The sequence below is a fragment of the Ictidomys tridecemlineatus genome, chromosome 8 (assembly GCF_052094955.1).
Source record: "Ictidomys tridecemlineatus isolate mIctTri1 chromosome 8, mIctTri1.hap1, whole genome shotgun sequence".
Classification (NCBI taxonomy): domain Eukaryota; kingdom Metazoa; phylum Chordata; class Mammalia; order Rodentia; family Sciuridae; genus Ictidomys; species Ictidomys tridecemlineatus.
This window is the reverse complement of record NC_135484.1, coordinates 62790689-62807829: the sequence shown is the minus strand read 5'-3', so window position 1 is coordinate 62807829 and position 17141 is coordinate 62790689. Positions and strand designations below refer to the sequence as shown.

The window sequence follows — 17141 nt, the reverse complement described above, 5'->3', positions numbered from 1 at the left end:
TATGTGTGCCAAAAAAACAGGAGCTATTTGAATTATGAAGCTATAATTCCATCAAGGGATGCTGAGGACTGCATAAACCACTTGAGCCTACAGAAATTATTACCCATATTTCAGGCACCTGTAGTTTGTTTTGAGTAATTTACTAGCTGCCTTTGCACAGTGTGTTGTATCAAACTTTAAACTTTGGATATTTCTTTGCAATTTGATTTGTCTTTAACCTGAGAATCTATCCATTCCTATAACAAACCTTTATTGAGCGTTTACCACATGTATCGTGCTGTGGGGAGAAGTGGATTGCACAGTCCTCTTTGGACCTCCAGCTGCTGCAGTCTTTAAATCTTGAAAATTATCCAACACCAGAAGTCAGATATCCTATAGCCAGTGAGGAACTCCTGCCTGGAGAATAATACCTATCCTCAATAACAGAAAATAAAGCAAACATTTAATCAGGACAGAACCACAAAAGTCCGGGCGTGGAGCTCCCACAGTGTTTCATCCCTGGGGATCTGTCTATGCAGTTTTCCAGGACTCCACTCACAGGGGAAAGCTGCTGCAGTGAATGGGAACGTTGCTTTTAAGAGGGAATCCCTCAGCTGATGCTAAGACATAAGGTACATACACACAACCAACCCATACTTCCTGCCCTCAAGCAGCAAAACAAGGTCCTTCTTTACCTCAGATGGCTCCCATGCCCACTCTGACACTTTAAAGACACCTTGTTGCTTCCTTCAGCTCTTCAGTGCTAATACTACTTATCTAAGATGCTGCTGGTGAAGAGAAAGTTCTTGACAGTGTGAGCTGTCTCAGTATGATGAAACTGTAGCAGGACCTTACACTTACTCATTAGAATTCAGATCATGTGGTGTGTGGACCACCATTTCTTAGCCATTCTGTCTTCTGAAAATATTTTTAATCAAAGAAAGACATGTTTTCTTTTTTCAATGCTAGAGATAAGGCAGATCTGAGGTGCTATGATTTGGAAAAACAAGTTAATTTGCAGTATTATATGGGTAGGAGAGCAAGGCAGAGGAGCACAGAGCCTAAAAGGACACTGCCAAGAGCCCTCTCTATTTCCAGGATGGAAAGACTGTATCCACTATGGTGTCCAAAGCATTTTTGTTTTGTTTTGTTTTGTTTTGTTTCCATTAAGTGGAGATTCTTTTTTTAATTGGTTCTTTTTACTTATACATGACAGTAGAATCCATTTTGACATAAATATAAAAGCATGAAATATATCTTGTTCTAAGTCAGTCCTCATTAACTCTCCTTCCCTTTCCCTTCTCCTACTCTCTTCTCCCTTCCCTCTATTGATCTTTCTGCCATTTACCTATATTTTTATTAATTTCTTATGGATGTACACGATAGTGAGATATATATTCATATATGTACATAAGAAATTAATGTCAGATTCATTCCACTCTTTTCTTTCCCCATCCCCCCTCCCTTTCCTTCATTCCCCTTTGTCTACTCCAAATCTTATTATCAACAAGTACTTTTTCTGCTGTGACCAAAACATCTGACAAGAACAACTTAGATGAGGAGACGTTCCTTTGGGGCTCACAGTTTCAGACGTATCAGTCCATAGTCAGCTAACTCCATTACTCTAGGCCCAAGATAAGGCAAAACATCATGAAAGAAAATCATGGTAGAGAAAAGCTGCTCAATTCAGGACAGCCAGGAAACAGAGAGAGGAAGTGAGGAGCCAGGAACAAAATAAATAATAATCAAGGCATATCCATGGTGACCCACTTCCAGTGGGTCATCCACCTGCTTATAGTTACCACCCACTTAGTCCATTCAAATTAGTAAACCATCAAATGGATCAATCCACTGATTAGGTTTCAGCTCTCATAATCTAATCATATTACCTCTGAACATTCCTGCATTAATATAGGAGCTTTCAGGGGACACTTCATATCCAAACCATACAATATTTAATCTAAATTTTTTGTTCATGTCTTACCTCATATTTGATTTATCTTTATATACACCAGTGCTTTTCAGAGAAACTTGACCAAAAGAAATTAAAGCTGGAGACCCAAGAGGGCCAGTGGTGGAATTCAGTCTGAGTCCAGAAAGAAGCTTGAGAACCAGGGGAGCTGATACATGAATTCAGTCTGAAGGCAGCAGAAGATAATATTAAATGTCCCAGTTCAAGTAATAAGGCAGGAGAAAGAAAGTGGGGAGATTCCTCCTTCCTCTACCTTTTGTCCTATTCAGATGCTTATGGATTGGATGATTTCCAACCACAATCTACTTTAGGCTACATATCTAGGAATAGTGTTGGGTGTGCATGTCTTCAGCTTACCTAGATATTGCTGAATTGTTCTTCAAAGGCCTTGGACCAGTTCGAACTCCTTCTACAATACACCAGTTCCTGTAGTGCTAATCTTTCTCAGAAACAGCCTCACAGCCATACTCAAGAACAATGTTTAATATAGGCACACCATGGTCTATTCATGGTCTAATCAACACAAAATTAGCCATCACTAACCATCAATAATTCACTGTCAAAGAAATGAATACCCACAGTGACAATAATAGTAGTGGGATTACAATGGTAGTGTCTGTCTCACAGGGTTGTTGTGAGAATTGAGCAAGTTAATATATGCAAGTTGCCAAGAACACTGTGATTGGTACATAGTAAGAAATATGTAAATGATAGCTATAATTTCTTGATTTTGGCCAATAAACTCTTTCTAGTGCTGCAAGAAATGTCAAAGCAGGAATTGAAATCCGAATCCAGAGCAGCAATATTCGACTTCAGGGAAGGATGGAAGAAAGTTTGAGCTTGAAGATATCAAAGATCAACCTGCAACACTCTCATTTTATATACGAGGGTACCAGCGACATGTCTCAGGAGTAACTCTGACATTATCTTAAAAGACATTTCAACATTATGCAAATGCAAGTTGCTAATAATTGTTATTCTCTTTCCATCCCATTTGCTTCAACTCTCCTTTCAGAGCTGTGGTTTTGCTTTTATCCCCATCATAAATTCCAGTCCTACATCTCCTACTGAATCCTCAAATTCAGTGTGCCTAAAACCAAATCCCTCTTTCCCCCCAAGCCCATTCCCCCTTTTCCACAGTCCCATAACCCACAGCAGCATCAGTGGGCAGCAGCATCACCAGCATCATCTCCCTCCTAGCACATCCAAGGAGTCCCAGTATTTCCCTGTGCACAGTGGCTGTTCTCTCCTCCTCCCATTCTCCCCACCCTACACTATTTCATGTCTCTGGCCTCACTCAGAGTCACTGAAATCCAATCCAGTTGCTTTGCTACAGCCTCTTCTCTGACTAGGCTGCATCAGAGCCTTCCCTGGATAAATCTTATTTTCATACAATACTCTTTCATCTTTTAGTCCCCTGCTCAAAAAACCTCCTCACATTCACTAGGATGGCTTCCAAACAGTCTGGTCTCCGAGTCCTTCCTCTCCACTTACCCCCTACCCATGCTTGTGCCACCAGCCAATCTGGACTCGCCGACATTGCTGGACTAGAATTTCTCCTTTCTTCCTGTGAATGCAACAACTAAAATTGGAGGGCAGCCTGCAAGGACAGAAAAGGAAGTCACAGGGCTCCCATGCAATAAAACCACACCAAGAGGCAGGGTCGAGAAGGGCCTGGGACTGCTTGCTCCACACGCTGTCCTCTTCTGACTCTCCTCCCCTTTTTTGAGGCTGCCTTCGATGTCTGTTTGAACCAGGATTAAGCAGGATACATTGCTGAGCATGAGTTTCCCCTGGTCACTCACTCCCATCCTAACAGTCCCTCCACTGGGGACAACTCCCCTACACCTTCATAATAAGCACACTGACACCAAAATAGAAGAGGTACCTTTTAGGCACACAGAGCAGGGAAGTGAGGGGAAAAAAAGCTGCTTCTCTTTCCTCTTTGTTTTCCAAAGTCCCCTTTCATCCAAGGGATAAGCGGCTTTCACCTTGGCAGTTTTTAAAAGAAAAATCTGTTGCTAAAAGCAACAGCCCAGCTGGGAAGTGTTTAATGTGGGCCGACAGTGGCATCATCTACAAACAAAATGGGCAGCTCCTGAGAGGGAAGGAAGACTAGCTCTTCTGCCTCTCCTAATAGAGAAAAGATGGACAAAAATAAATTCAAGAGATTCAATACAAACAGCAGCAAAGCTTTCCTCCTGACACTTCTAAGAGCACAGCCCTGAGCAAAGGCAACCACCCCTTCCCTCCAGTGACTTCTAAAGGCCAGGAGAGCGGGCTCCTCCCTAAGACCAGGACCCCCAAGCAAATTCGAGGAGAAACTGGAGCCAACTAAAGTTGAAGTAGGTGTGTATTTGTCTCAAACCATTTCTGATTAGGGCCCACATTACTAAACAGAGCTGAATGGCTAGGATTTCTAGGTCAAGAGAGATAAGAGGTCTACAAGGATAAAAACCATATCACCTCTGGAATGTGGGGTTAGGAGTTTCTCTCATTTTCTACTTAATAGGTATTCTTATAACTGGAGTGGGGGAGGAATTTTGGACGTTATCTGATTGTAATTTGCTCTAAATGCTAAGAAGTTAATATTATAATATTAGTTGATCAAATTTTAAGATGCAGAGCCTGACTTCAGCACTCCACTGCCATCTATCGCTGAGCATACGACCATGAAGAGAATGAGTCCTCTGGACTCTGGAGCCTGAACTCATCTGACTGCAGCCCATCTGGTGTCACCTCCTGCCTGCCTGGCTGCTCTACCAGCCTGCGGAGGGCCACTGCTGTGGCTGGATTCCCCCACCCAATAGTTTTAAGAACACCAGAAAACTAGTGTTTTCTGGTGTTCTTAACAACCCCTTGTTCCCCACCCGGGTCCCTGAGCAATCGCCCTCATCCACTTCACCTACTGCCACCCCTACCACCTCCTCCCGATCAAAACTGAGCTGTGTCAGACCTTCTCAGTGAGCAGGCACTGCCGCTAAGGAGCTAAGTGCCAATTTGACCATGGCCTGGGTGAACTGTGCCAGGCCAATCGCCACCCAAGCACAAGACGGAATCTGCCACAAATTCTACCTTCAGGGCTGCTGTCCCTACAGCTCACAGTGCCACTTCATTCACAACCCTAACCAGGACCTGGCAGCCCTTGGTCACCCCCGTGTGCTGCTCCAGAGCATCAGCTTCTCTGGTCTCCGAACCTCTCCACCACCTGGCAGGCCCTTCCCAGTCCTCATGTTCTTTCTTGCCCTCCAGCTCCCCATCACCACCTGGGGACCTTCCCCTTTCACCTTCTGCCTTCTCTGCCTACCCTGGGATCCCTGTGGCTCAAAGGGACCCCCACTCCAGCCTGTTGCTCCTCTTGCCAAAGGGCCACTCTTGGCAGCATCTGGGGGCCCTTGGGTGGCCTGGCTCCGAGCCCTTCTGCACACTCTCTGGGATCCGACTCTGATGAATATGCTGACAGCAGCGGAAGCCTGGGGGGATCTGACTCACCTGTCTTTGAAGCTGAGGTTTTTGAGCCACCTCAGTCACCTGCAGCCCCAGGACAACGCCTATCTTCAATTGTATCTCTGTTTCTGAGTGACAAATGCCTGCCTAGTACACATCAGCTGGACCTGATGTGCTGTGGGAACTTGGGGGATTCCTAATTTAATCAGGTAGCCCTCCCTCCTCATTTCATAATGCACTAACCCACTCCTCTCTGCCACCCTGGGCAGGTCCCCAGTGTGCAAACTCAAGTGTTCATGGTGTTGGGGACAGTGTTTTCTGGTGTTCTTAAAAACATGTAGCATATTTGAGGGAACCAGTGAGTCCTCTCCCTTGTCCAACTCTCTCTTGGAACCATTTGTGCTGTGAACAGTAGGCTCCTATGGTCTGTTCCCATTTTTTTCCTAGACCTGAGGTTCCAGTATTTGGTGATTGGAGCCTCCCAGAGGGAGAATCCTGGTGCTCAAATTTCCCTCCACAAGCACGTAGCCAAAGTCATTGCCAAACCACTCCTCCCAAGCCAGTGGGTCCTTTATTTATGACAACTTTATTTATTCTAATAAGATTTTATAGTTATTTATATATAATGAGTCATCTGCTTACCTTGTATTTTCCTTTTTTTGTAGTATTGGAAACATTGGTATAATTATTGTAACTATGCTATAATAATACATTAAGTAATATATATATATATATCATCTTAAAAGTCTATTTTGTAGGGTTTTTTTTCAAAATGTTTAAATAAAAGTAATCTCTATGAAAAAAAATTAAGATACAACTTCAAAAATCATTTATGTCTCTATAGATCCGGACCTGCCAAGCTATCCATGGAGGTTCCTTGCCAAACATTTATGTGTGGGACACTTAAATATAAGATTTGTATTTCCAAAACCTCTCTGTGCCTCTCTGACCCCAAGATGTGTTTTGTGTATATCTTAGCCATGTTACTCTATGCAAATTTACTTCCCCAAACCTCTTTCTTCATCTGTAAAATGGAAATTATAATTACTTCATTTAAAAGCTATGGGAACTCCTTGAGACAGTATTTATACAAGGGCAAATTGGTCTATTATAGGGCCTAGCAGCAGCAAAAGCCTTAAGATGTATCTCCAAAACTGCCTTTTCTCTTCTTCCTCTACCAGGGTTATCACTCCTCACAATGCTCTGAGGGACACATTAGGCATAAAGTCAAAGCAGGAGAGAATAGGATGGTATATTCCAGAGACCCATGTTTCTTCATTAAAAAAACACTCATTTGAAATTCTATCAGAAAGTTACATGCCTAAAAAATTCATTACCTTGTTCTAATTATACAAGAGCCTTACAACTAAAATATTCTCCTAATCATCTAAGAGACCACCACTTAACAGTATATTAGATGCAAAAATTTCAGATTTTTCCCATGGGTATAAAGTTTAAACATTCAAATTTGCAAAAGGGAAGTGAATTGGAATGAAGACATTCACAGCAAGCTCTTTCATATCCATTAGTTATCATTTACACATCAAATACATACAGCATTAAGACCAAATATACAGAATTTCCACATTTATGTACAGTAATCAACATAGTGCACAATTCAAATCTATCTTACAATCAAGTGTACAAGTTTAAATATGGCTTTATAAACTACTAACAATAACTGTGCTAAAGTAACTCATAGGTCCAGAAATAAAAACTGGAATGCCACCTCCACATTGGGCCCTTGATCAGCAAGATGCTATTCATTGTGTTTGCAAAACAGAAAGTGCAGGTAAATGTCTCAGGCTGTGTCCAACCTCAGCCCCCAAGCAGCTGAAACATGCTTCAAATCATGTCAGCATTGGCCCTTGCTATCTCAGATAAGAGAAAATAAATCTGTACATATTCACACATTTGGATACATGATGTTATAAACAAATAGAAGAAAAACATATGATTAGTGAGATGATGATTACTGTGTATTATCAAAATGTATTTTCTGATTGGTGCTGAAATCTGGCAATACATCTTGCATTTGTATTATTTGGGTCCCTCCCTCTTTCTTTTCTTCTTTTTCTTAAATCAGTGTATTTTATTGCAAAATCTTTCAGGAATGTTCAAGGTATCCTAGATCAAGTGGTCTCAAAAATAGAATGAAAAAGAGCTTTCATAAAAGTGACATCTAATTATTCACTCTTCCCTTCCCCTAACCCCAAATGCCTACTTTAAAATTTTAAAAAAATGCCAACTTTAAATAAAAATAAATAAATACCTTGACCTAAAATCATGCATCCATGCCTATTTTATATATATTTGGCCACATGTTACAGACACATTCTTTAATCAATTATGCCTTTCTGGGTGCTACTTGTAAGTATCACTTGCCCCATTCCTCAGAAACATTAGTGATTGATGGAGAATAAGCTTTTTAAATTTCTATGCCTGTTATGATTCTTAATGTACATTATACATCATTAGAACAATATATACATATACAGTAATGTATACATATATGTATACCATAAATAATATTCTGAGGGGCGTGCATAGAAAGTTTTGCTGATGAGATGAATAAACACAAAGGATTGGAGACCCAAACCTAAATAGGGATGATTTAGGGCATCTTCAAACATTTTGTTTTTAAAGTCTTCTCTAAAATAAAATGCACTTTTGAGAGACTAGAAGGAAGTTCCAAAATTAAAGGAAAGATATCAGGGCCAGCCCCTCTGACTTACCCTCCAAGTTCTCTAGCCTGGGGCAATCCAGGGGCACAGATTCGCAGTTAAGATAAAGGTAAATGTTACTTCAGTGTCTCCTACACTGGCCACTTGTATATCCACACAATCCTTCCCTGCATAGACTGCATTTGGTTTTGATTTGTAAACATGTACTTTTTATTTTTAGTAAGATGTAACCACCTAGAAAACTTTCCAGGTGCCTGACACATCTCCACAGCAACCATATCACCTGGTTGCTTGAAGTTCTGGAAATTGGTACTGTTTCCTTCTCTCTTCCTGCTCAGTGAAATTTTAATATCCTCAAAAGAAGGACTCAGTGCCTCACTTTCCCAAACATCACCCTGGAGAAACCCTCACCCACATTAGTGTTTAGTTGTCAGACATTCAGTATCATGCAGATAACTGGGGGAAAAATTCATATGCTTATAACAAGCGTGATCCGATCCATGATGCTTATTACCGGAGGTAAAAATCATTTTGACAGGAGTAACACAAACACCCCTACTGAAGCAGAGGTCCATCCAATATTTGAACATTGTCTTTATCTTACTGCTGTAAAAAAGAAAAACATCACATATAATTAGTTAAATGTTAAAAAAAATAACCATTAGACATGGTTAATAAACTGTGATCTCTTACTGAGGGGGGGTGAAAGGAGTGGAAGGCAATATGAAAGAACACTTCAATTCTGAACTATTAAAGGGGGAAGTCCATCGATTGCTGTTTGAAAGGGGGAGATGATAGTAAATGTCTGAAGCATTCCTCTCTTCAAATCCTTCCATGAAAAATTATATTATTCTCTCTGTTCAGCCACCACTAATTAACACAGCAATTCAAAAGCTGAATCTTATTTTTTTTAAGTGATGGGGGATTTTTTTTGAGAAAAATTACTAAAGAAACTATTTAAATATTATTGATAAATGAAAAATTATGCTACAGAATAAAAACAAATAAATAAAAATAAATACTTGCTGGTGAAGGATGGAAGGTAAACTAGTCTTTTAGTGACACTACTTTCTACAAAATTAATTGATTTTGATAAATATACATATTGCTCTATGTGTAGTGGATAGTTTCAAAACATTTAAAGCCGTAATGAGAGACAAAAGGAATTTTCTTTAAAAATATGCAAGATGGCTACCAAGTTCACTTTTGAAATTACTTAATTATATACAAAACTTCAGGGTACTGTACTAACCTTTCACTCGAGGTAACTTGTTTTCCCACTTTAAAGATTCAGGATTTCCACTAGTTGTTAGTTTTATTATTCTAATGGCTCCCTTTATTTGCCCACAAATTAGACACTTGGAGACTATAATCCTCACGAAAACCAACCTTCCTAGTTTGTCATGGTCTAGCCAGCAGAATGAGTTTTGGAGAGCCAACATCTGGGGACAAGTTCCCTGCTTTGGCAAGAACCAGAATGATCAAGGAAGTCACATGTCAGCGGAGTTCTCCATGCTATTTGTCAGTACCCTGTATAACCATTTCCAATGGGCAAGGCCAATAAATTGCTCTTTCTAGCAAATCTTATCTTAAATATTTAGGAAACTTAAATATTTTAAGATATACTTGAAAGTCAGGGACTAAAAAAACAAAGTTTCTGCTAAGGAATTCAAAAGAGGCAAACATCCCACAGATGTTTGCATTTATCTACAACAGTGGCAAGAATCCTACAGGCAAGGGGCACTTCCCTCTGCACCCACCAAGGAGATACTTTTGAACTGTGAACGTTTCATTCAGAGCACCAGAGAAACTGGTGTCCAGCAGTTTACAATCACAAGCAATTGTTCCCTGGACCTGCTCAAGGTGGGATGACAGAGCTCAGCATTTAGACTGGGAAAGATTTATCATTGGATATACTTTCACCAGTACTTGCTCATCTTAAACAATAATATATAAAGAAGAACAAAGGACCCTGGGTCATAATCAAGAATTGAAATGAAAATAATTTCACTCTGTTAAAAAAAAAAGGATAACCTCAGTCAAAACAAAAGACTCTGTTCTTTGAATGAAAATACATTCCATAATTGTTCCATACAAAAATGAATGAATACAGGAAAAGTGATTATGTAGATCTTCTTCCTGGGAAAAATCTTTCCCATGAAGCCTCTTACCAAGTGGTCTACTCATGCAGAAGTGGTGGGTTTCAGGGCTGAAATGAAACTCAATTGGTCCCGAACTCACTTTGACAAATCAACTTTTTGGATGGTTAAAGGATAAACAATGCTGACAACAAGCAGAAACCTATCACTTTCAAACCCTATCACTGTCAAAACAAAGATAATTTCTCAGATAATGTAAAGCTGCTTTTCTTTCTTCCTTCTCTGTCACTCAACATACACTCAGCATGGATAATAGTGATTGCTTTTGTTTGTATATCTCATGTTAATTTTTATCCTCTCAGGATCTGTTAAAGAATAAACAACTATAGTAACACTGACAGACTCTAGAAGACCTCTTCAACCATCAGGAATACCCTATGGAATTCATGAACAATTTCAAGTCTCTAAATCTCCTGAATTTCTATGTAAAATTTTAGGTATTTGTATATATGTACTTTTGGGGAATAGGGCCTAGGACTTTCATGAGATTATCAGTAGAAACTCCCTGACACACACAAAAATGAAAACACTACTTTATAGCCCACTTTCTGAACAACCTTTCCTATATGGCCTTCAGGGAAGGAAATGATAAGCACTTTGTTTTTAGAGGAAGAGGAGATTATAATGAGATGGGAATTCTTCGTGCGGAACTGATGAATCTGGGCCTTAAGAGATGGGTATGACTGGGGCCAGTGGAGAAGAGGGTAGGGCATTTCAGGAGGGGGACTGGCATGAGCAGAGGCACAGAGGTAGGAGCACATGAGGCATGTTTAGGCAGCAGCAATCACGTTGACCTGCTGCGCTGGAGGGCTAACACAGAGGAGCCAAGGGATATGAGTGAATAAGGAAATGAGGATGCCAGGCCCCATGGAGTAACCCTCATCCTGAGGCAAGGGGAGCATTCCATAGGGCCAGAGAGTTTTCTTCAAAGATTACTCCAGTGGTAATGGGTGGGATGGATCAGGAAAGTGGCCAAGTGTGTTAAAAAAAAAAAAAAAAGTCAATTACAGAAATCTAAATCCAAGCAGAAGAGGACACCCTGAAATCAGAAGGCTATGTCTGCAGTTATCCACTTTATAGTCAGTGAGCGTCCCAGAACCAGGGCACAGGTGGGTGCTTAGAAAAATTATGTGAGTGAGCAAATGAGCACATATTATTTAAAAGATAAATAAGAGAGAAAGTAGAATCTTGGTGATTTGAAAACCCTCTTGCTACTATTCATGAAGCCTAGCAGTGTCAGGCACAGATACTAAAGACAGGTCTTGTTGAATTGTCCTGGACCAGGCTGACTAGATGTGGGGGATGAGAGGGAAGGAGGATTCTAAGCACACTCTGAGAGAGGCTGAGGCTGTGCTGGTTCTGTAAACATGGACTCACTTCTCAGGAACATGGGTTTATAAGGAAACCAAGCCAAGGTGGTATAATGAAAAGAATCCTCCAGGACAAGGCAAAAGACCCCAGTCCTGCATCCTGCCATTCAAATGTATGTGTATGTGACAATAGCCAATAACAGTCTCAGAGGATCTCTTGCAGGGGGCTTTCTAGAGCTAATTCTTGGATCAGCTATGCATTTTTAAGATTCTACACTTTCTCCTAAACAAATCTAGGCAAGACCCATGAAGTTAAAATCCTTAACACTTCCTTTCCTTGAATCCTATCCATTTCACAAAAGCATATACTATTACCTCTGTATATGGGGGTAGGTTATGTGTAAAAATTAGACTACAGTTGTGATTCGAGTCCAAATTGTTCTAAGTCTGTAATCAGTTTTCTGATAGTCCCGTGGCCTCAGTAATGTCATTATTGGCAATTACATAACAACAAAATGTTAAAGTCTGACAATATATAGTATATCTCTGCATGAATTGATACTGTCCTTGTATCTATTCTAATGGACAGCAAAGTATACAACTGCTGCTCATTAATCCTGATAAGTGGAGATGGGAGGTAGATAAAGGGGAAGACTATTTTTATAACAAAGGTTAAAAAACAACAGGTGGCCCATGATTTCTGTCTTCTTTCCAATCAAAAGCATCTATTAACATTAAAGACCATGCTTCCGTAAGTTACTTTCCAGCAAAAAAAAAAAAAAAAAAAAAAACAGAAATTGAATAAGTGAGCCAGATGACCAAAATGTTCCTTAATTTCTTGCCGCTGCTGTTGTTTTTCTTAGAAGTAGCACCTGTTCATCAAATTGTAGAACTCTTCAAATCCAGGTAGCTCAAGAATAAAGCACATAAAAATTAAAGCCCTCTCACACTACAGTGATTTTTGTTTGGGTCATTTGGATTCCATAATCCATAAAGTAAAACTGGGGTATATTCCAGGGTTCCATACAAAACGCTGAATACCAGGTCCTGAGCCTCAGGTGGCAATGTCCATTCACGCCTTTGTGGGAAGTACCTGGATGAAATGAATATAGTTCTAACTTCACTCTGAACATTGGCTTTCCACATACTTGCTCCAAGTAATACACAGTAAAAGCCATGTGAATCTACACACTCATACTTAATCATCCTTACAGCAAAACGCATCACACTGGTGCTATACAGTAATAATAAATTATAGGCAAAATTTCAAACTTTCTTTTCAGCTAAGGGTGGGGAAAGGGCAACTCAATCTTTGTAGAGACAGGTCTACAGTCCACTTGCTCATTATAATCACATTTCTGGGCCAGGAGTTTCCCTAGTTACACAAAGCTGCTACCAGCTGGCCTTAGAACACACTTGCTGAAGAGAGAGAAGGCAAGTGGGCTGGAGACTTAAAACAGGCTTATTCATGCATATCTTTTCCACCACATTCTCATTAAGCATCAGACAGACCTTCCAAGAGTAGTGGTTTTAATAAAATATTCACAACTACACTTTCTTTGGAATAAGAATTTCTAAATGAGGGTATCTCAGCATTTATTCCCAGTTACATATGCCCTGCAGTTGCTTAATTGGTAAACAGCCTCACAATCTCTCCCCCTTTACCTCTCTGTGAATCCACAGCAGTCTTTTAAGATTGTTGCATATGATCTTCACTCAGAGTTTCTTTTTCAAGCAAACTACATGAATTTTCCAGAAACTTCTTTTAAGAAGTGCCTCTTTAAATGCATTCCCTACCCCAGTCAGTTAGAAGTAAAGTAGCTTTGTTTGCAGGTACACTGACTCTCCTATCCCAAATCCACTGCCATCACACAGGACCCTTACTCCTATTTCCCCTGAAATCCTATGTCAAGAAGAACCAGGTCTTCAGAGGGAGAGCCTTCACAAATATGGGTAACTCCAACAGTTTATGTGCTCTGTGGAGAGGGAGGGAGGACGTGAAGGGATGGGAAGTCCTGAAGAAACACTAAGATCTGTCCTCAGCATTGCCCTACTACACTGGGAATGGCTGGAAACACCAGAAAAGCTGCACAAATGAAACTGCATATGATCTATCACTGCACAGAGTGCTTTGATACAAGGAACATGATCCTCTTCCTATTTCACCTTTGCAAGGTTTGTTTTCATAGGACATTACAAGTTGGCAAGCTTCTGCCTACAAAAGTCAATCAAATACTTTCCCCTTCTCCTCTGTTAAACCCACCATATTCCTGAAATTTATTCTCTCTAATTAATCCAACATGGCAACTTAACACTCTGGAGGCAACAAAGAACATTCCAGCGTGAGTTCAGACAATGAAAATAACACTTTTCTGCAAATACACAGTAGAACTGAAGACCATTTGTAGCTAATGATAACTGATAAAAATATTTCCAACATTCTTTTAATAAAAGATTTTGACTCAAGAAAGATCACAAAGAGGAATGATGACCATGTCCTAACTGTGGCTTTGCTTGTGTTTCAACTGCTCAGCTTTTATAAGTGACTGTGGTGGTTGCTCTCTGGATATGGAATTTATTGGCCCTCAGATCTTCACACATATGAAGCACAATAAAAAATTAAATGATGTGTTCATGTCACACCACTTCCAAGAAGTTTAAAAGCACTGCACGAATGTTACCAAATGAATCCCCACAACACCCCTGTGAGGTAGGTAGGTGGAGAGTATCGTCAGCCCCACTTTACAGGTGGGAGAAATGAGGCACACAATAGTTAAGGTTCTTGCCCAAAATCACACAGTTAGCCACTGGCAGAGCTTAGAATAAAACTTACATGGATTAGCACCTAGCACAGTGCTTTGCACATAGTAGGTGTTCATTGCATATCTGTGGATTTTGACCCACATCTCAACATACAATATACATACATGAAGTACAAGCAGCCACCAAGAAACATTCATCTCCTCGATTTGTTTTTTCTGATGGTATCTCCCATTACTTCAAACCCTGGTGGATGAAGGATGTTCAAGAATCCATCTCACAACTAAGACTCAGCTGCAAGATCAGTACAAACACTATCAGCTGATGGCCCGCTCACTCACCTGCTCTACCACGCAATATTAGTTTTCTAATGAAAACAAAAATGGATTTCAGGAACCATGCTGATTTTTTTTTTTTTTTTTTGCGCCTGTTTGTTTTCAATGGAGCCATCTGAATGGTTCTGTGTTTCATTTTTACAAAAAAGAAATAAGGCGGCTACAGTCCAGTTAGTGTGTGAAAACTGAGCCAAGCACGAAGAGTCTTCTCCCAGCTCAGATGGATTTCTACCTGGGAAATCGACCGACCCCCAGGGAGTGGCAGCTCCAAAGGAAATGAGTCAACAAAGGCCTGATGTCACTGGCAGGGATGTCACTTGCACTGTTCGTGGTCTGTGTAGTCGTCCATGTCCACGTCAGAATCAAAGAGCGAGTGTCCAGTGAAATCCGTGTCTGGGGTTCTGGAGAAACTGTTCTCCGCGCCCTCATCTTCAAAGGTCTCTGTCCTTGAGTAAAAGCTGAAATCCAGCAGGGGAGTGTGCGTTTTGCTGCCTTCGCTGCTCTCCTCCGACTCATAGATGGTGTTGTCGTCATCGTGGTGCCACTCGGGCCAGAATTTCCTCCTTATCCTCTCACAGTACATGGCAAGGTTGATCAGCTCCCCTGCAGTGTGGTAGGAAAAACAGGGTTATTTATTCTCAAAGGCATCAAGCTCACAGTACTTGTAGGAATGTCTGTGTCCTCCCCAAACCCAAAGGCTGAAATCCTAACCCCCACCAGGTGCTGGCCCTGGCTTTGGTTTGTGCCTCATAAAAGGTGCACAGGAGAGCTGCCTCAGCCCTCCACCATGTGAGGACGCAGCGGGAAGGTATCCACTGTGGGTGATCCAGGAAGCAGGTCCTCACCAGACACCCAACCTGCCCACGCCATCACCCTGGACTTCCCAGCCTCAAGGACTGTGAGTAATTAATACATTTCTGTTGCTTACAAGCCACCTAATTTATGGTATCTGAAGACATCCAGCCACCAAGCTTCCTGGGGAGTGTGGAAGAACGAGGTGGGTAGATATTCACAGAGCTTTTCCACAGAAATACTGTCAAAATATTTAGATTTTTATGAACATAATAAGAAAAGTGAGTAAGAAAAGTTAAACTCAGTAAATGGGATAAATGAAGCAAAGGACTGGGTCCTGTGGTACAGAGAAGAGGAATTGTTCATCCAAAATGGCAGAAAAATTACCATCTTTTCTTTGGGAAGCATTTTATTGTTTTGTTTACACACCAATAGTTAATGTGCTGATTGGTCCATATTTAAATTAATTTATATTGCATGAAAATAGACCACCTGTGGGTTGCATTACGTCAGCCAGAAATCATCATTCATTCCACAAATCTTTGTAGTGTTATAGGTCGGGTACTATGCTAAGTTGCTGAAAAAAAAATTACGTTAGAATAAAAAAACTTTGCCCTAAATAATTCATAAAATAGATTAACTCAGAATTTTCTGTATGGATCAATGTACCTAAAAACACATTTAGTAAAAACACATTTCATAAAATATTTTTTAATCTTCCAAATAAAATTTAAACAGCTTTTTTGGGTTCCCAGTAAATCACTGGACCACTCTTTCATATGAATCAAAGGGACACTTACGAAGTCACTAACATACCGGTATTTGTCTAAAACATGACACAGTACTGGAGTTCCATTTCCTAATTCCAATTGAAGAAAAAGTGAGTTTTTGCCTTTGATCCACCAGATGGCAACATTGCCTTTAAATACACAATTTATCAGTATTTCTCAGAGGACATTATGATCCTTAGAATATTGTTTGGATCTTTTGAACTAAATACACATTCAATTATTATGTAGGTAATCCATATTTTATTACAAAAATAATACAGATAAGCAAAAAATTAAAGAATTACCAATAATCCTCTTCTCCATAATAACTTTTTCACTGATATTCTTCCAGAAATTTGTTTCTATATATATTTACATTAGCTATATAGAATTGACTATATAGTATGTTTTCTGTCCACCTTTTTCCACTTATCAGCATATGGTGAAAATTTTTTAATTTTACATTATGACTACTCTGATAATTTTGTAGTATTTCATTATGTGCATGAACTATATCAGTTTCATTTTGCTTTAATCAAACTCCATCACAAGTCACTTGAGTTGTTTTTGTACTAATAGCTCTATTGATTGTAGCCTGTAACCACTCTATTTTCATTTTCTATTAAAGAAAATATATATTCTCATTTTGAAAAACTGAAAGTCTATATACAGAAACTCTATGAATACATAAAGAAGAAAACAAAAAATCCCTAGGATCTCATCAACCCAAAATAATCACAATTAGCATTTTGATATAATTTTTTTTCAATATAGTTTCTACTTACTTACTGCCATTATTATGTCTTATGATCTCCTATAACATAATTATAGACATTTTTCCATGTCACTGAAATTTTTCAAAGTTTGATGGCTATTTGGCTGAACTAAATAAATGCCCTACAAACATAACAAAGCAAATTCTCCTGCTTCTTG

At 39.8% G+C, this 17141-nt stretch overlaps 1 protein-coding gene and 1 pseudogene across 3 annotated transcripts in view; one reads left to right on the top strand and one right to left on the bottom strand.

Annotated features, from left to right (window-relative positions):
- LOC101963174 (mRNA decay activator protein ZFP36 pseudogene) overlaps nt 1–5534 on the top strand; it is a 130538-nt pseudogene extending 125004 nt beyond the window's left edge.
- Nucleotides 5535–6912: 1378 nt separating this feature from the next.
- Faxc (failed axon connections homolog, metaxin like GST domain containing) overlaps nt 6913–17141 on the bottom strand; it is a 70132-nt gene continuing 59903 nt past the window's right edge. For all 3 annotated transcript variants that reach the window (XM_021733670.3, XM_005335876.4, XM_078019584.1), the window contains one exon: nt 6913–15249. In XM_021733670.3, coding sequence (XP_021589345.1) covers nt 14960–15249 — 290 coding nt within the window. In that variant the 3' untranslated portion in view covers nt 6913–14959. The remainder of the gene's footprint in view (nt 15250–17141) is intronic.